The sequence below is a fragment of the Cryptomeria japonica genome, chromosome 6, assembly GCF_030272615.1.
Source record: "Cryptomeria japonica chromosome 6, Sugi_1.0, whole genome shotgun sequence".
In the NCBI taxonomy this organism is placed as follows: domain Eukaryota; kingdom Viridiplantae; phylum Streptophyta; class Pinopsida; order Cupressales; family Cupressaceae; genus Cryptomeria; species Cryptomeria japonica.
In genome coordinates, this window is record NC_081410.1 from 273516854 (window position 1) to 273536616 (window position 19763).

General features: G+C 33.6%; 1 protein-coding gene across 1 annotated transcript; it reads right to left on the bottom strand.

Annotated features, from left to right (window-relative positions):
• Positions 1-3582: 3582 nt before the first annotated feature.
• LOC131062616 (probable inactive receptor kinase At1g27190) lies at positions 3583-5980 on the bottom strand. Its single transcript, XM_057996321.1, has one exon. It carries the CDS (start codon positions 5741-5743, stop codon positions 3896-3898), a length of 1848 nt encoding a protein of 615 aa, XP_057852304.1. The 5' UTR covers positions 5744-5980; the 3' UTR covers positions 3583-3895.
• Between the last annotated feature and the right edge of the window lie 13783 nt (positions 5981-19763).

Genomic DNA, 19763 nt, shown 5'->3' on the forward strand with positions numbered 1-19763 from the left:
AGAAAATGAATGTTAAACTAATAACCATGGTGGTTTGCTAGTATATCACCCAGTATCTAGGTCTCCACTAGCGCCTTTTTTTTGGAAGAACTGTTGTTTTTCCACCTTAAGAAGATCAAATTTTAGAATTACGACACTTTTTAAGATAAGATCTCCCATGAGATGCAGAATAGATGATTACTACATTACTGGAATGTCACATCGATAAAATGATAGGCTTATAATATAATAACCAGCGTGCTAAAAACCAAGCTACCAATAATTCTGTGCATGAAACAATTAGACGTTGTAATATCATAATGTTAAAAGATTTTTTTATTTCCCTTTAAGATAAAATCTTATCTGCTCCAAGGAGGAGACACTAGTAAATCTCTAATAGAATGAATGATCACAAACTGGACATGAGCCCCACCCAGATTGTAATAAAGAAGCCTTCGAAAAGTCCAGGATAGCCCAGTGGAGGTCTTAGGATGAGTGCTTGTGGGTCCAAATTTAATATTAATATAAAAATATTCAATTAAAATATCACATTCTTAAATGGTCAAACATTCAAGAGCAATTTTACACTTAAAAAAGATAAATAGTTGTCTTTCTTTTAGTGACCAGAATTACCTTCAACCATTAAACTTGATAATGAATAACCATATAAACCCAATGAACTTGATAATGAATAACCATATAAAACCCAAACTAGAAACCCCAAACACCAAAGTGTACCCTCCATGGAGAAGGAGGTTGGAGAAAAGAGACACATCTGACCTGTAAAAAAAAGCCAGCTAAGGAGCCCATCACAAAGGGCACACATGGCTCAGAGATGAAACATCCCAGCATGCACACAAGAAGTCCTAGCGGGTCCAAGTTCAACAAAACATTCTAGACAACTGAGCAATAAAATGCTGTTTACAACCAAACTCCTATCCATGAGAAAGCACCTCGCTCAAAATAAAATATTAAAACTATAATCAAGTTTTTAACCCTGCCCTAGATATTATGGGTATGGAATTAAATGAGCAGAGCTTTCGTTGCAAATCATCTAGCATCAAGTGAGATTACTGATTAGGGTGGGTGAGCAAAACAAAAATCAAATTTTTAATCCTGCTCTAGATTTTATGGGTATGGAATATCAAGAGCAGAGCCTTACCTACAAAATCACCTTCCATCAAGAATGAGATTTAGCGTCATCCACAGAATAAAAAGCATTTTTATAAAGTCAAAAATTCCTATTAAACAGCGCCATTCTTCTGGTATCAAATCTTTGGTGTTGCTTTTCGTTTGTATTTTCAAGCGTTCACAGCCCTCTTATGACAACTAAATAAACCTTTTATATAGTATTCTCTAGGTTATGTTTAAACAATATGCAATCAGCTAATCAGGTTGATTAAGATTTGTTCATTGTTGCAACGTGTCTAGCGTCTTCCCATGATATTTGTGACATGGTTTAAAAGCTTCTTGTGAGATTCTTAGCTGAAATGGTAGCGGTTTTCTGAACAGGTGCATCTTTTAGGAAAAACGGCCAGCTCTACTCCCTACAAGTGGTATCAAAGTAGGGTTGCAGGTTCGAATCCTCTCAGGTAACACCAAGGAGAAGATTTTTGGAATTTGTGACATGGTTTAAAAGCCTTCGGTGAATAACAGTTTCCTGAGCAAGTGCATCTTTTGGAAAAACCGCCAGCTCAACTCCCTACATTCATGGCATCTATGATTGTCTTAAATTTTAATACAATTCAGATCCATGATAAGTTCAAAAAGGTACACTGTACTACAAAGTGGCACATTTGACCTTCTAGAACTTCAAATGATACCCTTATGATGCTAGTCACAAAAACAATCCATTAACATTGTGCTGTGCTTTAGCTTGGAGATGTCAAACACTAATCCTTTATGATTCTTGTTCAGAACTGCAAGTTGGCTTTAGACTGAACCTGCTTGGGTAATTCTTCGTTGGATTGAGGGATGTTTGAACAAATCCATTTATCAATGCTTCAAGGACATACATCATACTATCAATCAACCACATGGCTGATCAATTGGATATCAAAGCCGATACCAGAACCTGAGTCGATTGGTTAATGCTCAAGTGGGACTTTCAGTTTAAAGTTTTCTCTTGCTTCGGTTCCAATTGGATTATGACAAACTTACTGTTGTTTCTATTCTCATTTTTTCCTTCTTTTGAGGGTGGCTACTATGTATCTTGATTAGATGGCTACTATGTAGCTGTACTAGTTATGGTTATTGTTTGCTCGTAGCCATGGTTCTCTGTATTTTTCTTAACAGCTTTAATTCAACAAAAGAACATTGTGCTATGAAATTAATTATTCAAATAGACAACTTTTGCCAACAAAAAATCTGTAAGTTTAGAATCAAACATACAAAAAAAAAAATGCCCTAATATACGTTGTGACAATTCTACAACATAAATCCATTAAGTCATTACTGCAGCAGCCCAAAGCTGATATCAAGTTGACCTTCCATCAGAGAATTTCCTGAGAAGTTTATGTCCTTAATCATAACCACAGCTTCAAATAGTCTTACCAGACTATACTCTAAAATGCTGTTGTACCAGCCATATCACAAGGAACACATTTCCATGCAAAAAGATGAAACAAGGCTATCATATATCACAAACACGAATGGAACTTATATTTCAGGGATTTCTTCTGTCAAGCAGTGGAAAGATAGATATTTTTGCTGGCACGTAAAACAGGGTCATAATTAGGAATCAGTAGCATGTAGCAGTATTAGATAGTCAATATTTATTCTAGTGTATATACTCGTGTACATATTGGCTGTGTATTAGGTTGAAGCTCATAACTACCTGTAGATTATTCTAGTTTGAGCTTAGCATGCCTTTAAATTGAAACTCCATATCGATACAGCAAAGCAAGAAAACTATAAGCTCTGATGTCTAACTTGCATATTTGTGTTCTAAACTTATAAATGTGTTATGGCAGTTGAAACTGGAAATATGCAACAATTGGTGCGTTGTTTGGAAAAGAGAGGGAAGAAAAATATATTAAAGTAGTCTATAAATGCACCTGAGACTAGTTCCTGCAATCATTTTGCATTTGATATGCATGCATGACACAGGAAATAACAATATCAAGAAAAAACGTGTGAAGTAACCCCAAAAAGCGGCAGATTTATTTCAAAAGATTAATCATTTCATTCTAACGCGAGAAATGAATCAGAATACTGAAGACAATCTTTGAATCTTACCTAGGAGGATATTGGTTGCTTCCCAATCCTCAGCCCATGAAGTTGCAGAATTATCAAAAAAAACTAATAGTAATACTGATCATGTCATTCTAACACAAGCAATAAAAACAAAGAATGAAAATGGTATTTGAATCTTACCTGATCACTATGGGTTACCTTGCAGTCTGCGCCCCCCAAAAAAAAGAATAAAAATGAAAAATGCAATAAAACGAAAACATTGAAGTGCACAACAAAAACTTGCAATAAAATGCACTACTAACAGTAATCATGGTATGATGCATGGAAGCAAATGCAGCAGAATCTGCAATAGATTCTCTTTGTTAGGTTTAATGAAACCGTAGACCATAAAATATCTACAACACTCCATAGTAAATGGTAAAATACATATAAGATAATAGGTTCAACCTTGAGGTGGTCACAATCTTGAAATACAGAAATAATGATACATGATAACCTTTAAAATCTCAAACCCGGTAGTGAAGGTGTTTTACATGAAAATCTAATTGACTTAAAAAACAAAGTAAATATAGGCGAGCACCTGTAGGAATCAGAAACAGGCATTGAAAGCCATACCTTGCTCCTTTATGTACTGTGAGAGGGATTTTCCCCATTTCTCCTTTTCATAGTCTCTGCTATCAGAGTCTTTTCCATAAACAATGTTGATTGCCAAGGAATTTTTTCATACCGTATCCCTTGCCACTATAAGCTCGTCGGAATAGTCAGCATCAGTCGTTCCAGTTGCCAATGGAATCTCGTCATTCTGGTCTGAAAAATTGTACTTTTCACCAATAGCTCTGAGCAACTGATAGACCTCATACATTGAAGGCCTTTCCTTAGGCCCAGACAGAACACACGCACAGGCGACCCTCAAGAATTGCAGAAGCTCATCATCATGTCCATTACCCACCAGAGATTTGTCAATAGCTTCCTTGACATGGCCATTATTTGAAAGCTGAGTAATCCAATCTACCAGGTTACCCTTGAAACTTTCGTCTCCAGTTACAACATCTATAGGTTTTTGCCCTGTGACTAATTCCAGAAGAACAACTCCGAAGCTAAACACATCCCCTTTCAAAGTAGCAACTAAAGTGCGCATGTATTCAGGAGCTACATACCCTAAATCACCAAAATCACCATTGATAAAAGTGCTGAGATGAGTATCTACTGGATTCATAAGCCTTGCCAGTCCAAAATCCGTTATTCTTGGCTCATAGTCTTCGTCAAGAAGGATACTGCTTGAACTTATATTGCGGTGAATGACACGAGGATTGCAACTGTGATGAAGCCATGCCAAACCTCTAGCAGCACCAATTCCGATTTTGAGCCTGCTAGTCCAGTCCAAGCTGTGTTCATTGTGCAAGCACTCCCACAAGTTTCCTTTCACCATGTGTTTGTACACCAACAGCTTCTCTTGCCCGGCAACACAGTAGCCCAGAAGAGGAACCAGATTCCTGTGCCTCAAGTGGGCCAAAGTATTCATTTCTGACTTGAATTGCTTCTCTGTTTGGGGAGAGGGTTTCAGCCTTTTTATTGCCAGCACAGATCCATCAGCCAGAACAGCCTTGTACACTGTCCCTGTCCTGCCCGTGCCTATGATGTTATCCGGGCTAAAATCATTTGTAGCAGTCATCAGATCTGCAAGCCTGATTTTCACAATGGGTTTCTCAAACATGTGGAGCTGGATGGACTTGGGGCCCTTAATCCTCTTTGCCCATTTGTTCTCGTCCTTGAGCGCCGCCAGTTTCTCCGGAGTGAGCCTGATAAAATACCACCAGAAGGCAAAGCCAAGCAAGCAAACTACCAATACTCCTGCAGCTGCTCCCCCAATAACAACACCCATATTAGAAGAGCTACCTTCCGCGCATCCCTTGCTTAAGGGTTTGCTGCATAGGCCAGGGTTACCCGAGAAAAAGTCGGAGCTATTAGAGGCCCACTTAGCGGGTATTGGGCCTGTGAGCATATTATTCGCAAAATTTAAGTCGTTGAGCCGCTCCAGCCGGGTCAATTCCCATGGAATCGAGCCGCTAAGTTGGTTGTCATTCAGGTGAAGGACATTCAGATAAGTACAATTCGCGAGCTCAGGGGGGATCGACCCAGTAAACTGATTTGACGAGAGATCAATCTGGACAAGAAATGGAAGCCATTTGCAGAGATCCTTTGGGATGGAGCCTGAAAGACTATTGCTAGAGAGATCCAGGTTAGTCATACTCCCACAGTACTTCAACCCGCTAGGGAAATGTCCCGAAAGCTCCATGCCAGGCAGCTTTGTGCTCAGCACTTTCCCATCGTCGTTGTGCCAGCACTGAATTCCAACAAAGTTGCATATGAACCCATGACTGCTGTTCCCAAACCGCCAAGTGAAAAGGGACTGGTTTGGATCTGTCAATTCTGCTTTCGTCTGGTTGAGGCATTTGATGTCATCTTCGTCGAACTCTGGTGTTTGGAGAAGGCTGTGGCACGGAATCGAGCATAGCAGCAGCTGGAATAAAACCCAACTCACGACATCAACACTTGGAATCTTAGCCATGGCTGAGCTGAACTTGTGCAGAGCAGTGCAGGCACAGGCTTTAACACTTGCTATTCCCCAAATCACTTAGTCTTGAGGCAGTTTTCCACGGACTCCTTTCCCAATTCCTACAACAGGCAGGACTAAGAAGATGAGAAATCCATCCATGTCGGGAGTGTAAAATGAGGCATATTTTCTCTGCACACCCCTTCGTGCGCACCTTCCGATGGCAAATCCATGCTTGTTTTTTCTTCTGGGTCCGTTGGAAATTGGGAGAGTCAATAGAGAGAGAGAGAGAGAGGGACGGTGGGTCCCTCAACTCTAACCCAGAATGGGACTCTGCCGCCCCAGTCAACACGCCATCCCGCCTTCCCCACCTAATCCCATACGTCGCTAAATTGAAGGAGATTTTTTCTCCTTTGCTCTAAATTCTCTTTCTTACCAATAAATAATTACATTAATCATAAGAGATAAAAAGAGATTTGTAGATACTGAATTATTATTTTTAGATTACATCTATTATTACAATGATCAATTAATGATGGATTATGGTATGTGATGGAAATGTTGATTCAAAAAATTGCACACAATTTAAACTAGAAGCAATATTATCTAATCACATTATTGTTTGATTTATGTATTTTCTTAATTTATTAAAAAAATTAATATTTTTATAATAAAAAAATAAGATTGTTCAAGAGGAAACTTTCTTATAAATTCATCTCTTTCATCACACATCAAACTAAGATCAAACATTCACAACACATCACGACACATCAAACCAATATCAAATCCCACCTAAAATGACAGCCAAGACCAAATGCACTAATCCAAAAAAAACTTATTAAAAAATTTAATATTAAAAACATAAAAATCTTACTTTAGTTATATGAAAGCTCCTTATAGTTAACAACCCATTAATAAAAGGTTTATAAAATATAATAATAGAAAACCTTTACCAAAATAAAAAGCACTTAACCGGAGTAAATAATTAATAATAAATATTAGGGTCGATTTAGTTGACTTTGAGGTAGGGGTAATCAAGTCTTGAATTTATGGAAGGGGAGGAGAAGATGTGGTAATAAATTGTGTGGAGGATGGAGGGTGGAGGGTGGAGGGCAGTGGATTCAAATCTAGAAAAGTCTCCCGTCAAAGTCTTGCATAGAAAAAGAAAATTGAAGATTCCACAACCCTGCCTTGCCCCTCCTCTCTGCCTTTACCACACCCAGTCAAGTCAAACCACATTACTTAGACTTCAATTTTCTAAAAAGGCTTTGGTCAAAACTACTCCTCCGATTTTTATTTTTTACTTTGAAATTACTTCTTATTCATACTTTAATGGGGAAATTTGTATGCTTATATTTATTTTTTATCTAGTTTTGGATTTATTAGTGTATATATATATTAATAAATGATGAGTTAGGTCTTAAATTTAGTTTATGATTTAATATTTATTTTATCATTTTGTCTTAAATTTGGTTTATGATTCAATGTTTATTTTTATTGTTTTATATTTATTTGTTGTTTTTTATTTTATATATGTATTTTTTATGGAGTATGTCTTATTGTATTCTTATTTATATGTATTCGTATATCTATTTACACATCATTTATTACACCTTTATTCATACCAATTTCTATACATTGACTTCATGTCTTAAAATTAGAATTTTTCAGTGTCTTGAGATGAATTTTGAGTGGTTTGAAATTGACACCAAATTTTACAAATTAAAATTCAAATGTTTAGACTCCTACATTTTCCTACTAGTCATTATGAGCTCACATGTACATATTTATGTGACTTGGTGTTAGGTTTTGGTATTAAAGACATCCATTTGTATAATTAATACACAAAGGAATATGTTTCCAACAAGGAGAAATCATTAGCACAAACTTTAATTTCTTAAAAACAATAGAATCATTATCTCATATGGCATTTGCATGCTTCAAAGTGTTGTCTTTGCTCAGTCACTAAAAATAATAAGTTGATCCAAATAGAACATTAACCTAGAAAAAACATGAACTTCGATGATTTGGTAAACTCACACAAAGTGATTGTAAAGCATGATTTCACAAATCTAAACATCACAAAGATGAAGGTGAAACATTCTTTGCTACAATCTGCTTACAGATTATTCCTATGAGTTATAGTTCATTTTTGTGCATCAAGTCACTCTCACAACACTTAAGCTTGATCCTAAGGGACTCAAATTTGACTCACAAAGATTTATGAGACTAGAAAACTTAAGGCATTCATTAGATATTGAACATTAATTTTATGGACCTCCACTATTAAATTTTGAATGATATCAACACTATTTATAGACATCATTGTTCCCAAAGTAGCTTGATTCATGACAATTAATTTATGAAAATAGCATTTGGATTCATTGACTTAGCTACTTTAATTAAATCTAGCTTAATTGTATGCTTATTATTTGCATTTATCTCATTATTCTAGACTATTCATGTAAAGTGATTTTTTTGTTTACATTTTTTGTGAAGTGGACTTATCTTACATTGCCTAAGTTTTGGTCTTCATTTTAATTAGGTTTTTCCATATATAATACTAGTTCACTTGCATCAAAAGGAGGTGCGATAAGTGTATTCTATATAAAATGTGTTTGAAAGGAATTGCAAATTTGAATTATGTGTTTTACAATTATTGACATATCAATGAAAAAAGGTGGGAGCCCACATTTGGTGTAAAGATGAGAAGTCAATGCCAGGGGATCCAATAAGAGAGCAAGCTTCAGGTGGCATGCAATGTGAATTCAATGGCACAATCATTAGCAACTCTACCAATCTATTAGCTTCTTTATATCAATAGATTAAACTAGATTTACTAAAATCTAGAAAAGGGTAAGGCCTCATCAAATGTGTTCTTAAAAATTGATGGGTAACTGACCTCAACTTCATGCTCTAAATAATCAGAAGTTAATTTCCCTCGGCCTCAATCAAATTGACATTATTGCTTAAATCTTATGTTAAGAGCATCCCAAACAATATTTAAAAAAAAAATGAGTTCAAACCCCTTTGGTCTTTGGCACTCGAACTCAACCATGAGGCACCATGGAGTTGAACTTGTCTAGATTGCCTCTAGGTGGGTCATTGTAGCTTAATCATTTTAAGCTTCAAAAGCATGTACCAATAATGGGCTATTTTATGGAATAATAGTTACAATATCTACAAGATAACTTTTATTGCTACCTTAAATAATAAAATCCAAGACATTGTGATTATTAATATACTTAGATTACATTTCTTATATCAAGAATGGGCATTGATTTCTATCATGTGTGGATGTATTCTAATTGAAAAGATGTTGTAAATATTGAATACACTACTTCCAAATTAAGATGGTTGTTGTCTCTACATAGCCCCATCCATCTATTCTTAAAACTCAAGAACACACTGAAACATTGCTAAAATGGCAAAAATATAGAAAAATGCATATAATTAGAATACTTTATATAAATAAATAAAGTTATGTTCCATTCCAAAAGCCCATATTTATCATTTTTATAGCTTATGCCTTTATGAAATAAAGTCCCTCGCAATGGTTTATATGAAACCTAATGGTAGTATTCAACAATAAGAGAAAAGTTTGGCAATCTCAATGTACAAGCAAAGAAAAATTCATGGTAAATTTGAAGGTAACTTGAAGTAACAAGGAATGCATACTTATACAGTTTAACTGTTGTTATTATCCAACACATTGAAACATATTAAATGTAATTTTTATCTTCAAATTTTATGGGATATTTTTATTTAAAAAATCTAAACAAATAATAATAAATGCTAAATAGTGGAATGAAATAAACATAGACAATCTAGATTCTTCCCTTAAAGAAATTGTGGATTATTTGTTAAGGATAAAGTAGTTTTTTATAATAAGATTTTGGTTGATTGTTGTCATTATCTAACAATTGAAACATATTAATTGCAATGTTTATCTCTTAATTTTTATATATTTTAATCTTAAAAATTAAAATAATTAATAATAAGTGCTAAATAATGTTAAATAATTATTTTATTTTTATTTTAAAAATTATTATCAAATATATTAAATTAATTAAGCAAAAATATTGAGTACATTTCATAGGATTTTTTAAGTGAATGAAAGCTCATCTAAGTCTTGTAATTCAACTTGTTCTAATTTTAAAGGAGATTTTTTTGTAAGGTTACTTCCAAATGCATATATTTAGATGATACAAGCTTATTAATCATCTCAACACAATTTACAATGACTTATGAATAGTATCCACTACTATAATTTTAATATTAGTATAACAATCATAGCGACAATGCAAATTTATTAGCTTGACTCTACACTTGCTATATTAATATTAATATTTATAAATTTATTAATATTAACTTTAAGTTTTTTAATAATGTTTTTGATTAAGTAAAAACAGGTTTTAAGGGACCCGAAACCTGATTACATTCGATAGATAGCCAAGAAGGAAACAAAACAAGATAGCTGCAAAAGACCAGCAAAAAAACCAGCAGCAGAGAAAGGGACAGCAAGAGGCCAGCAAGAAATTGGCCCCAAGCCCAGCATTACAAGTTAATTAAAAACTCTTCATAGTTTCCTCAGCATTTTGTACCAAGAGCATCATCACCTTGGCCACTTCCCTTAGGTCGTTGTTTTCCTGTCCCAACTAGCTCTCTTTCATTTTGGTGTCCTTCCCAATAGTGGTCTGCCTAGTTCTGCGTCTAGGATTCTGGTGGGTGGGGCTGGAGGTTGGAGCATCTTCTATAATTACCAGGTTCTTATCTTGATTTTTCCTTTCCAAATGATCCACCAAAGCGTTCATATTTTGGGAAGAAACTTTAAGGACCTGGAGGCTATGGTTCATGAGGCTTTTTAGAGCCTTCTCATTACGGGCGATCCGGGTGTTGATGTTGCCTTTGTCCTCCTCCGCCTGCTCTTTCAGAGTTCTAATAACATCCTCCAAATGTTTCAGGTCCCCTTTGATCAGATCTTTCTCCAGCCAGTCCTCCATCTCCATTTCCTCCTCAGCTTCACTGTTTTCCTTATCCTCATTTTGTTTCCCAAAGTCAGAATTCTTAATCATCTTATTAATCTTATCTTCCAGCTCCCTTTGCTTACCTTGCATACTGGTGATGTTTTCAACAACCCATTTCTAGAAATTGAAGGATTCCAGAGTTCAGTTATGGGCGGTGTTCAAGATGGTGTTCGCAGAGTCCTTGCCCTATTCAGTCTCCTCAGAGTTAGGGTTGTCATACTCCTTAGGATTCAGAGCAGCATTCTCACTTTCTGAGCCCTTAGGGTTAGAGTGAGGGTTTTCGGAGTTACCCCCTTCCTCCCCTTCACCATAGTTCTCATCCTTGTTTTGCTCCATTTCAGTATCAGTGTCCTTATCCTTTTCCTCTTCCTCATCACAATGCACCTCCTTTTCCTCATGCTCTGTTTCAGCTTTCCTTTTTTTATGGGTAGGGGTGTTGGGCTGATCCCCATTCGAGTCAGAGTCTTTGCAGCTCTCAGAGATATGAGCGTTAATGATCAAGGGGTCATCCTTGGTTGCCCTGACCTTGTCCTTTAGATGTTCATATATTACCAGTATAAGCCCCTGGTGGGCTAAAGGGTAAGAGTTAGGATTTTTAGCATGGTCTGCAAGGCTCTCATTTAGAGAGGATGCTAAATAGAAGGGCAGGGATATTTTAGCCCCATGATGGAAATGGTTCAAAATAGTGAAATGATAGCTATAAATTTTTGTAAATCTACCATCCACAGTCAAATACTCCATTAAAACCCTTAGAACTTTTTGCCAGAAGGGCTTTACCTGCTGGGGAGTGCAGTAGGAGATGTTGTCCTTCTTCACAAGCTTGCCCTTCTCATCCTCCGAGTTCGGGAAGTTTTTGAAAGCTTCAGTTGCATACTTCTGATCCTTGTAGAATTTAGTCCCCTCTGTCTGAAGACCCGTGACCTTTGCAACTAGGTTTTCATCAATTTGCCAAATCTCCCCGAATAGGGTGACTCTGTTGTTACTCCAGCTTTTAGCAAAACCATAAGACACAGAATTTCTGCTTCTGTGAAGCTTTTCCATATAGTCAGTGAAGTTTTTTAATAATGTTATTAATATTAATTTCATAAGTATTTATTATTTTACATTTATTAAGTTTAAAAAATTAACATTTCTTATTAATAAAATTATAATATTTAAGTTTAAAATAATAAGTTATATTTTTATATAATAATATGCTTTTTACTACTTGATATTTTTTTATCATGACATTCCAATCGAGTTACATTTATAACAAGAGTTGCAAATTTCCTGATCAAGTTACACACTATAAGATCCAAGATGCAAAAGGAAAAGAAAAAGGAGGTTTAGCAAACACCACATTTTAGCCTTTGCATGGTTTTCTTGGTTGCCAACCCATGGGTCCCATAAGTTGTTTGGCCTCATGAACGTTATTAAAAGCACTCATTCATTCGTTCAATGTATATTCCACGTGCATGGGATATTTAAGCTATTTTTAAGCAAGTGATATGCATGAGATTATTAAGCTATTTTTAAGCAAGTGACATGCATGGGATATTTTGAAAAAAGTATATTATTAAACAAACTGGTTAGCTCACACAATAATATTATGGTGAGATAACAAATCCACATTATTGTATAGCCATGAAAACCACTTCTATTACCATGGGAGTCCTTTTGTTTATGTGAGGTGGTGAGCTATGTTTATGAAATATAATTGTTATCATTTCACACATGTAGCTCATTTCTTTTCAAAGGTTTTAAAATATTGTGCGTGGATGCATGGTGTAGAAACCAACATGACCACAAATTCCTATGCACCTTGTTTAAAAGATTCATAGGTCTTTTAATGACTTATTAATTACTTTATTTATCTCTTAATCCTCCAAAGATTGTTGAACTTTTTATTTTTTTCTCCTTGAACTTACATGACTACTATTAAGCACGATATCATAATTATTAATGGTATGATGAATACTTGCATGTATATGTGCTTGTTGGACATGTTAAATATTATGATTTATCTTAATTTTAAACAAATGAAGAAGCTAACATATTTTGCAACAAAGACACGTGATGTAGACTTCTTGTAGTTTGATAATGTGTAGAAACAACAATGTTCCTGTAGCAACATAGAACATGGGTCTGCAATGATAAGCATGATGATAAATGAGGTGTCCACCAAAGAAACAATTACAGACCCCTATTACCAATCGATAACTTTATCATTTAAGATACTTTTGTTGTAAATATTATTTGTTTATGTATTTGTCTTAGTCATCAAATCTTCCTTATGATGAATACAAAATTTTGCTAGGACTTTATTTCCATTTTGTGCTTGTGATGCTTTAGCAAATAACCCTCTTCCTAATAGCTATTATGAGTGATTGATTAGCCCTAGGTAGTTAGAGTAGTTAAGCTTATAATGTGATGAAAGAAATAATGGATTAGATCGATCTCATCTTTTTTATTCAATATGTTTTCTAGTATCAATAGTTAAATTTGTGTAGTTGATTACTCTCATTAATAATTACTTCATGAATGAATGAATAAAAATATGAAGTATCGATGAAGAAGTAATTGTATTTGATCATTTAAATTAGTGAGTACACTTATCCAAGTCAATGCTCACTCATAATTAGTTTATTAGGATTATTGTGATTTTATTGTTGCTTAGTTTATTCATTTGTGCAACTTTACTATACCTATAACAATTATTTAACTATGCTTTGTGTGTGTATACCTTCTATAGATATTGAAAATTGTCCTAAGTCTTTGATGACACTTTTCTCTAACCTTTTTCGTCTAAACTAATTAAATAATTTTAGTACAAATACTCTTCTTCTAATTTCCTATAATTAAATAATTCTTAATTATTTAATTACTATTCTTCTAAACCATTAATAAAATAATTTTCATTATTCAATTAATATTCATCATTATCTCTTTCTAATCAATTAATTTGTTGTTAATCACCTTATCTTAATTATTCCTCTTTGATTAAATAGTTCACTTGATTATTTAATCCTTTTATTCTAAGCTAATTATTCTTCCATGATTAATCCCTTTCTCCAAGTTATTCTAATTAAATAAATTTTTAATTTATTTAATTACCATGTGTGGGTGAATGAATTTTATTTATTTATTTATGACCCCACTTAACTCTTGCACCGTCCAATTTTTATTCCCACTTAACTCTTCCACTTGCTAATTTCTATCTCCTTTTAACACTCCATTCAACTTATTCATCACTACTCCTTAACTCTATTTCATTTTGGCATGTTTTGTTGAAAACAAATGTTTCTAATATTTATTTTCACTTAACTCTCTTCATTTCTATTTCTTCCTCAACATTGAAAATGCAACTTCCTTTTTATCCTCACTTAACAAGTTGTCTCATTTAATCTCATCCATTGATTCCTAAGTCTCAAATCAATCTTAGCCATCCAATGAATTCTAATTTTTTTATAAATTGAGCTCTCATTGCTCATTTTTAACAACCACATTTTGAGTATCCTTATGCTGTCTAAATCATCTTTGCTATCATCTTGTCATCAATTGCTTTCAAATACACTTGCTTTGTAGGTGAGAACCACATACATCTATTTGAAGGAGAAAGAAGGACAATGGAGAAACAATGAAGAAGATACATGTGTTGGTTTGCATTTTCATTTTAGTATTTCATTTTCATGCCTCTATTGATTGTGTTAGGGGTTAATTTCATAGCATTTAGTATTGTGGTTGGCTAATTTGTGTTATGATTTCCTTGTGCCTAATTCCTACCTCAACTTTGTGGTTGGCTAATTTGTGTTATGATTTCCTTATGCCTAATTCCTACCTCACACCTTCATCTTTGAAACTTTTACTTACCTTTTTGTTATTTTATTTTATTTTGCTAAATTTGTTATTACTCGTAGTTGTGAATTATAGTTTAACAAAATTGTTTATTCTTTTCAGACATTTACCACTTTAGTAATGCTTATAAATAGATTAATGAATTTTTATAATTTAAAATATGACAAAAACTTGAGTACCCCCTAGTGTATACATTGTATAGGCATCATCTTAATTTTACAACCCTAGCTTACATTTAAATATACCCTATAACAATTAATGGTTGCTTAGTTTAGGATAATCTTATCCCTAAGTTGTAGAGTAATATTGAACAACCTCAAATCATTAGTTGATATAGGAGAGTAGACATTTTTGGTGTCATTATTGGGATGATACCAAACTATGAGAGTATCATGGATTTTAAAAGTCATCTCCTATTTTCATAGGAATAGTAACTTTTGTTTTAAGAATTTAGGACCATTAGAAACCTTATCAAACATCAAAATATTTACTAAAAGTGTGCAAGCAAGTTTGGGATTGATCTAAATTTGTTGCATACAAGGATAAGAGATCCCTTTGGAATATTCCTTCCAACTAATAACACTAGAAGGAGTAATTGATTCGATGTGGTAGAAATAAGAGAAGAACAACCAAGTGGGATACACTATCTTAAAAACAATCCACCTCATTAATCTTCACCATCAACTCCTACATCTAGTTCCAACTCCTTATTTCCAAGCTCTCAGTCATCTATTGGATCCCATCATACAATGAGAGACTTAGGAAATATAGACTAAGATAATAAACTACCACATTTCACCATCCTATCATTAACAAATAGAGGAATGCTACAATGAAAAGTATACCTCCCTCAACCCTTCCCAATTTTCATGGTCTTGTGATGGAGGGCATTGACACATTCTTGTTTGAATCTAATTTCCTTTGTCGAAATTATGACTATATCATAGCTGCACATAAACTAAAATTATTTCCTACCACACTTAAGGAATCAACATTAAGATGGTTTGTGGTATTTGGGAGAGATACAATGGATCTTGGGATACAATCTTTTTGGTGAAACTTGACATTCAAATCAACATTTTAAACTAAATCTTCAATTTCTAACACCTATAGTAGCTAAATCATTAGGAATTTGAGGATGGTGTGAACTAGTGATTTGTGAGATTTTGTTTATAGATTCTAAATGTATATTTAAAAAAAATTGGAGTTAAATTGTGATTTTTGTACATGACTTTTAATAACCTTTTTTATATTAAACAACATTTTTAACAGTGACATTTATGACATTGTGCATGACATTTTTTTATACAAAGGATAAAAATATGGTTTTTTGAATATTTAGATTTGTAACACCAATATCTAACGCTTGCATTTGGTTTCATAACATTTTGTTGAATAAATTTTTAATTAAGTTTTTGAAGTCAAATTAATTATAATTTAGAAATTCGTGTATGATGTCACGCATAGCTTGTTTTGTAAGTATCAATTTTTTTTTTGTTAGAACAAGGACATCAACCCATAATGCATAGATAATTTTTAGAATTTTTTCATTAATTTACTATTTTTCCACATGTGTAGAACAAGGAACTTGATGTTTAGTGAAAAACCTAGGTTTAATAAAACATGAAAAATAAATTCATAATAAAACCAAAATATATTTAAATTATACTTGTTGGAAAACTCGTTTCAAGGGCTATGATCTTACAACTTGGTTTGTCAAGTTGATTCCATTTATACCTTCAACCCAAGCTTTGAAAGTGAATTTTTTGAGGAAATCTATAGAGGGAGGTTAGAAAGTCCTATCTAAAGACCTTCATTTCAAGGTACCTTTGATCAAAAGTCCTTTTTAATGCAAAAAAAATTAGTAGTGGGCGACCTTTGAACGAAGGTTCCCAAATTAAAAAAATATATTTTTTAATGATCAACCTTTGTTCAAAGGTCAGCCAACTGACCCAAAATTATTATTTTTTCATTTTATATTTGCAAATAAATATGTGTTTTTTTATTTTATTTTTCAAATCAAAATAGAAAGATAATCTCACATTTTTGTTATATTGGGAGAATTTGGAGTGAAATTTTGACAAAGGAATTATCAAGTCATATTTTACAAAGAATCTAATATGGGAAACAAAAGGACAATGCAAAATTTGACTGCACAAAAACATTCAATAAAAAGCCACCAAAGATAATATAGACAAAGATAAGGTTTGCATTTTTTAATTTCTAATTAATAAAAATATATTTTTTTTTTAGTGAAAAAAATTAACTCTTAAATGTATATAAGGTTCTACATGATTAACTTTTGAATTGTCTATAGGTTAAATTGACTTACAAATGAACCAAATAGTTTATCTCTCTAAGCATTCTCAAATATAGGTAATTTGAATTAATTTCTAATTAAATTTGTGTTTGTATACAACATTCTATAATTTGGTATATTAGGATCTAATTTACTTTGAATAATTAGTATCATTCATGTCTCAGGTTGTAATGGTGAGATCCATAATCATACTATCACTCAAGGATCAATTCATAAATTTAATAGAATTTCTTTATATCAAGTAGTTCCCATGTTATTTCTCCCCAAACATACCTCTTTAGTTTGTACTTAATTGTTCCCACCACATATAGATGAATACACATCAAGTTGAAACATTCTCATAGATGGCTTCATAATAGAACTTAGCTCTTGTAAGACAAAATTTTCTTAATGTCTACTAGCAAAGCCTCATCAACATCCCCTATGTCCTTGCTACTAAATTTGGGAGAGGCATGCTTATTTCTTGTCAGACCATACCAAGATTTTATTGTTCACTTAATGTTCTAGTTTGACCAAAAGGTTTTGTTCACTTGTTCTAGCACTTGATGACATGATATTGTGTGAAGTTGGCTTATTCTCCTAGCCTTTATCCATTCACTATGAACATATCCATATGAATTCAATCTTAATCTTATTCTTATATGCATTTACTTTCATACATTTGCATACCCACAAATTTTTTACATTTAAACATACACCTACACTTGCCTAGTTGTTACATCGAGATTAGGTCATTTGCCCACCCACTTAAATCATTTTTGAGATCTTAGGGTTGACTCCGCAATCATAGACTTGACCCTTTCCTTTTTGAAATTTAGAATTCAAATTTGGCCAACTATCCCCCTTCATTCTCTCACCCTAAGCCAACTAAGCACATATTTTATTAAATTTAATAACGTGTTAGCGTTTACATGCATAAATAATTGCTTTCATTTCACATCTATCATATTTGACACTCCTTATCTCAATGTAGAGCATTAAAAGAGAAATCAAATATATATACACTCACCCTAAGCCAACTAAGTACATATTCTTATTAAATTTAATAATGTGTTAGCATTTACATGCATAAATAATTGCATTCATTTCATGTCTCTCATATTTGACACTCCTTATCTCAATGTAGAGTATTAAAAGAGCAATATATATTATTGATTGTTTGGTACAACTAAAGGAGTAACATATGGCGCCTGATTTGGGTGTCGAAGGGGCTAAGGGTAAGAAAGGGGATGTTGTTGATGAAATTGAGAAGGGAAAGAAAGGTGGTAAGAAAAAGGGGGAGAGGAAAAAATAAAAAAGGAGTGGTCATGCTATAGAAGAGGGCAAATAGAATATGAAGACAAAAGAGTCTATGGAGCCCACCAACCATCTCAGGGATGATGAGATTTAGGACCTTAAACATGAAGTTTGAGAGCTGAGGAGCTGTTTGGAAAACCACGAGATGGCTGAGGAATTTTAGGCTTTGAGGGAAGATGGTGCAAGAGCACCTCAGCACACAAGCATACCAGGAGGTCAAAAGTCATAATGTGAACAATTTGATTGTATTTGAGTCATTCATAATCTATTAAGGTCATTTGAGTCCATTGAATCATAATATGTAAGGCTAAATGAGCCATTTTGTCCAAAGTTGCCCAAGTTGTGTATTTGAGTCTTGATTGGGTTTATGAGGTCAAATTTGTGTAAAAGTATCATGAAGGGGGAAAATGATGTAAATTGTGTTATTTGGTCCATTATAAGGTGTTAATAATTTCCATGTAATATCTTAACAAGTTTTGAGTGCAAACTCAAAGAGTTGTCAAGACAAAACCTAGATAGAGGAGGTGTCATTTGGTTGAAAGGTGGTTATTTAGTTAATTTTCAAAGGGAATTCGACCCAAGAGGTTGATTTATGTATTTAAGGATTGTAATCCATGAAAAAGAAGAAATGGAAGGCATTGGGAAGCATTGAAATCAATTTGTTATTTTGGTGTTTTAAAGGTTTTCCTCTGGTTTCTAGGCCTTGTACGGCCATGTACAGCCTGGAAAACCATGTGTTATTAATTGGATAGTGTATAAAAATGAATAAGCTTTCCATTTCTTTTTGTTTGAGTTTATTTCATGCAGATTTGAGAAAGTTATGGACGTTTTGGTGAAAACAGTTTGTAACTGCCAAAACCCTGCCTAGGGTTAACCAGTTTTGGGAAAAGCTTCATAACTTTTTATTTAACCGTTGGATCTGGCTATAACTTGGGGAAAAGTTGTTTATCTGAACTATCTACAATCTGACTGAAGAGATTGGATTTATTTTCAATATGTAAAAAGTTATTAATGACTGTCAATCTGCATTTTATTGTGAAATCAGACTGGTAAAGGTAGGAGCAGTCCTGTTGCAGCATTTGATATGGCCAAATTAAGAATAATGATGAAGAAAGGATATATGTTTTGGAAAGGTCTCTAAACCCTCTTTCAATTTATTTTTATCTCACTTAATTTGGTTAAGAATTGAAGAAGTTGTGGTTATTTTTGTGAAAATAGTTTTTAAGGATGAAACCTTGAACTAGGGTACTCCATGGGAATAAAGAATTTGTTGTCTCATGTTTTGGTGAATTTTATGATCTAAAATATTGAATTAAGGTCTGTAGGGATGGAATATAACCTTTTAAAGTGGTTTGGGGTTGATTGGTGGCATATGGTGGAAGTATTTGATAGACAACCCTTGTGTAAAGATTATATTGTGATTGCATTATAGAATGGATGAATACCATTTGCATTGCCACTTAATGATTGTAATGATGATTGGATCAGCAAGATCCTTGGTTGTGAGTTGGTTTTCCATGATGCTCTGCATCAGAAGAGATAAAGGAGATGAAGTGCA

Excerpts from the sequence above, each read along its gene's own strand:
- LOC131062616 (XM_057996321.1), bottom strand. The coding sequence starts at position 5,743 with ATGGCTAAGATTCCAAGTGTTGATGTCGTGAGTTGGGTTTTATTCCAG.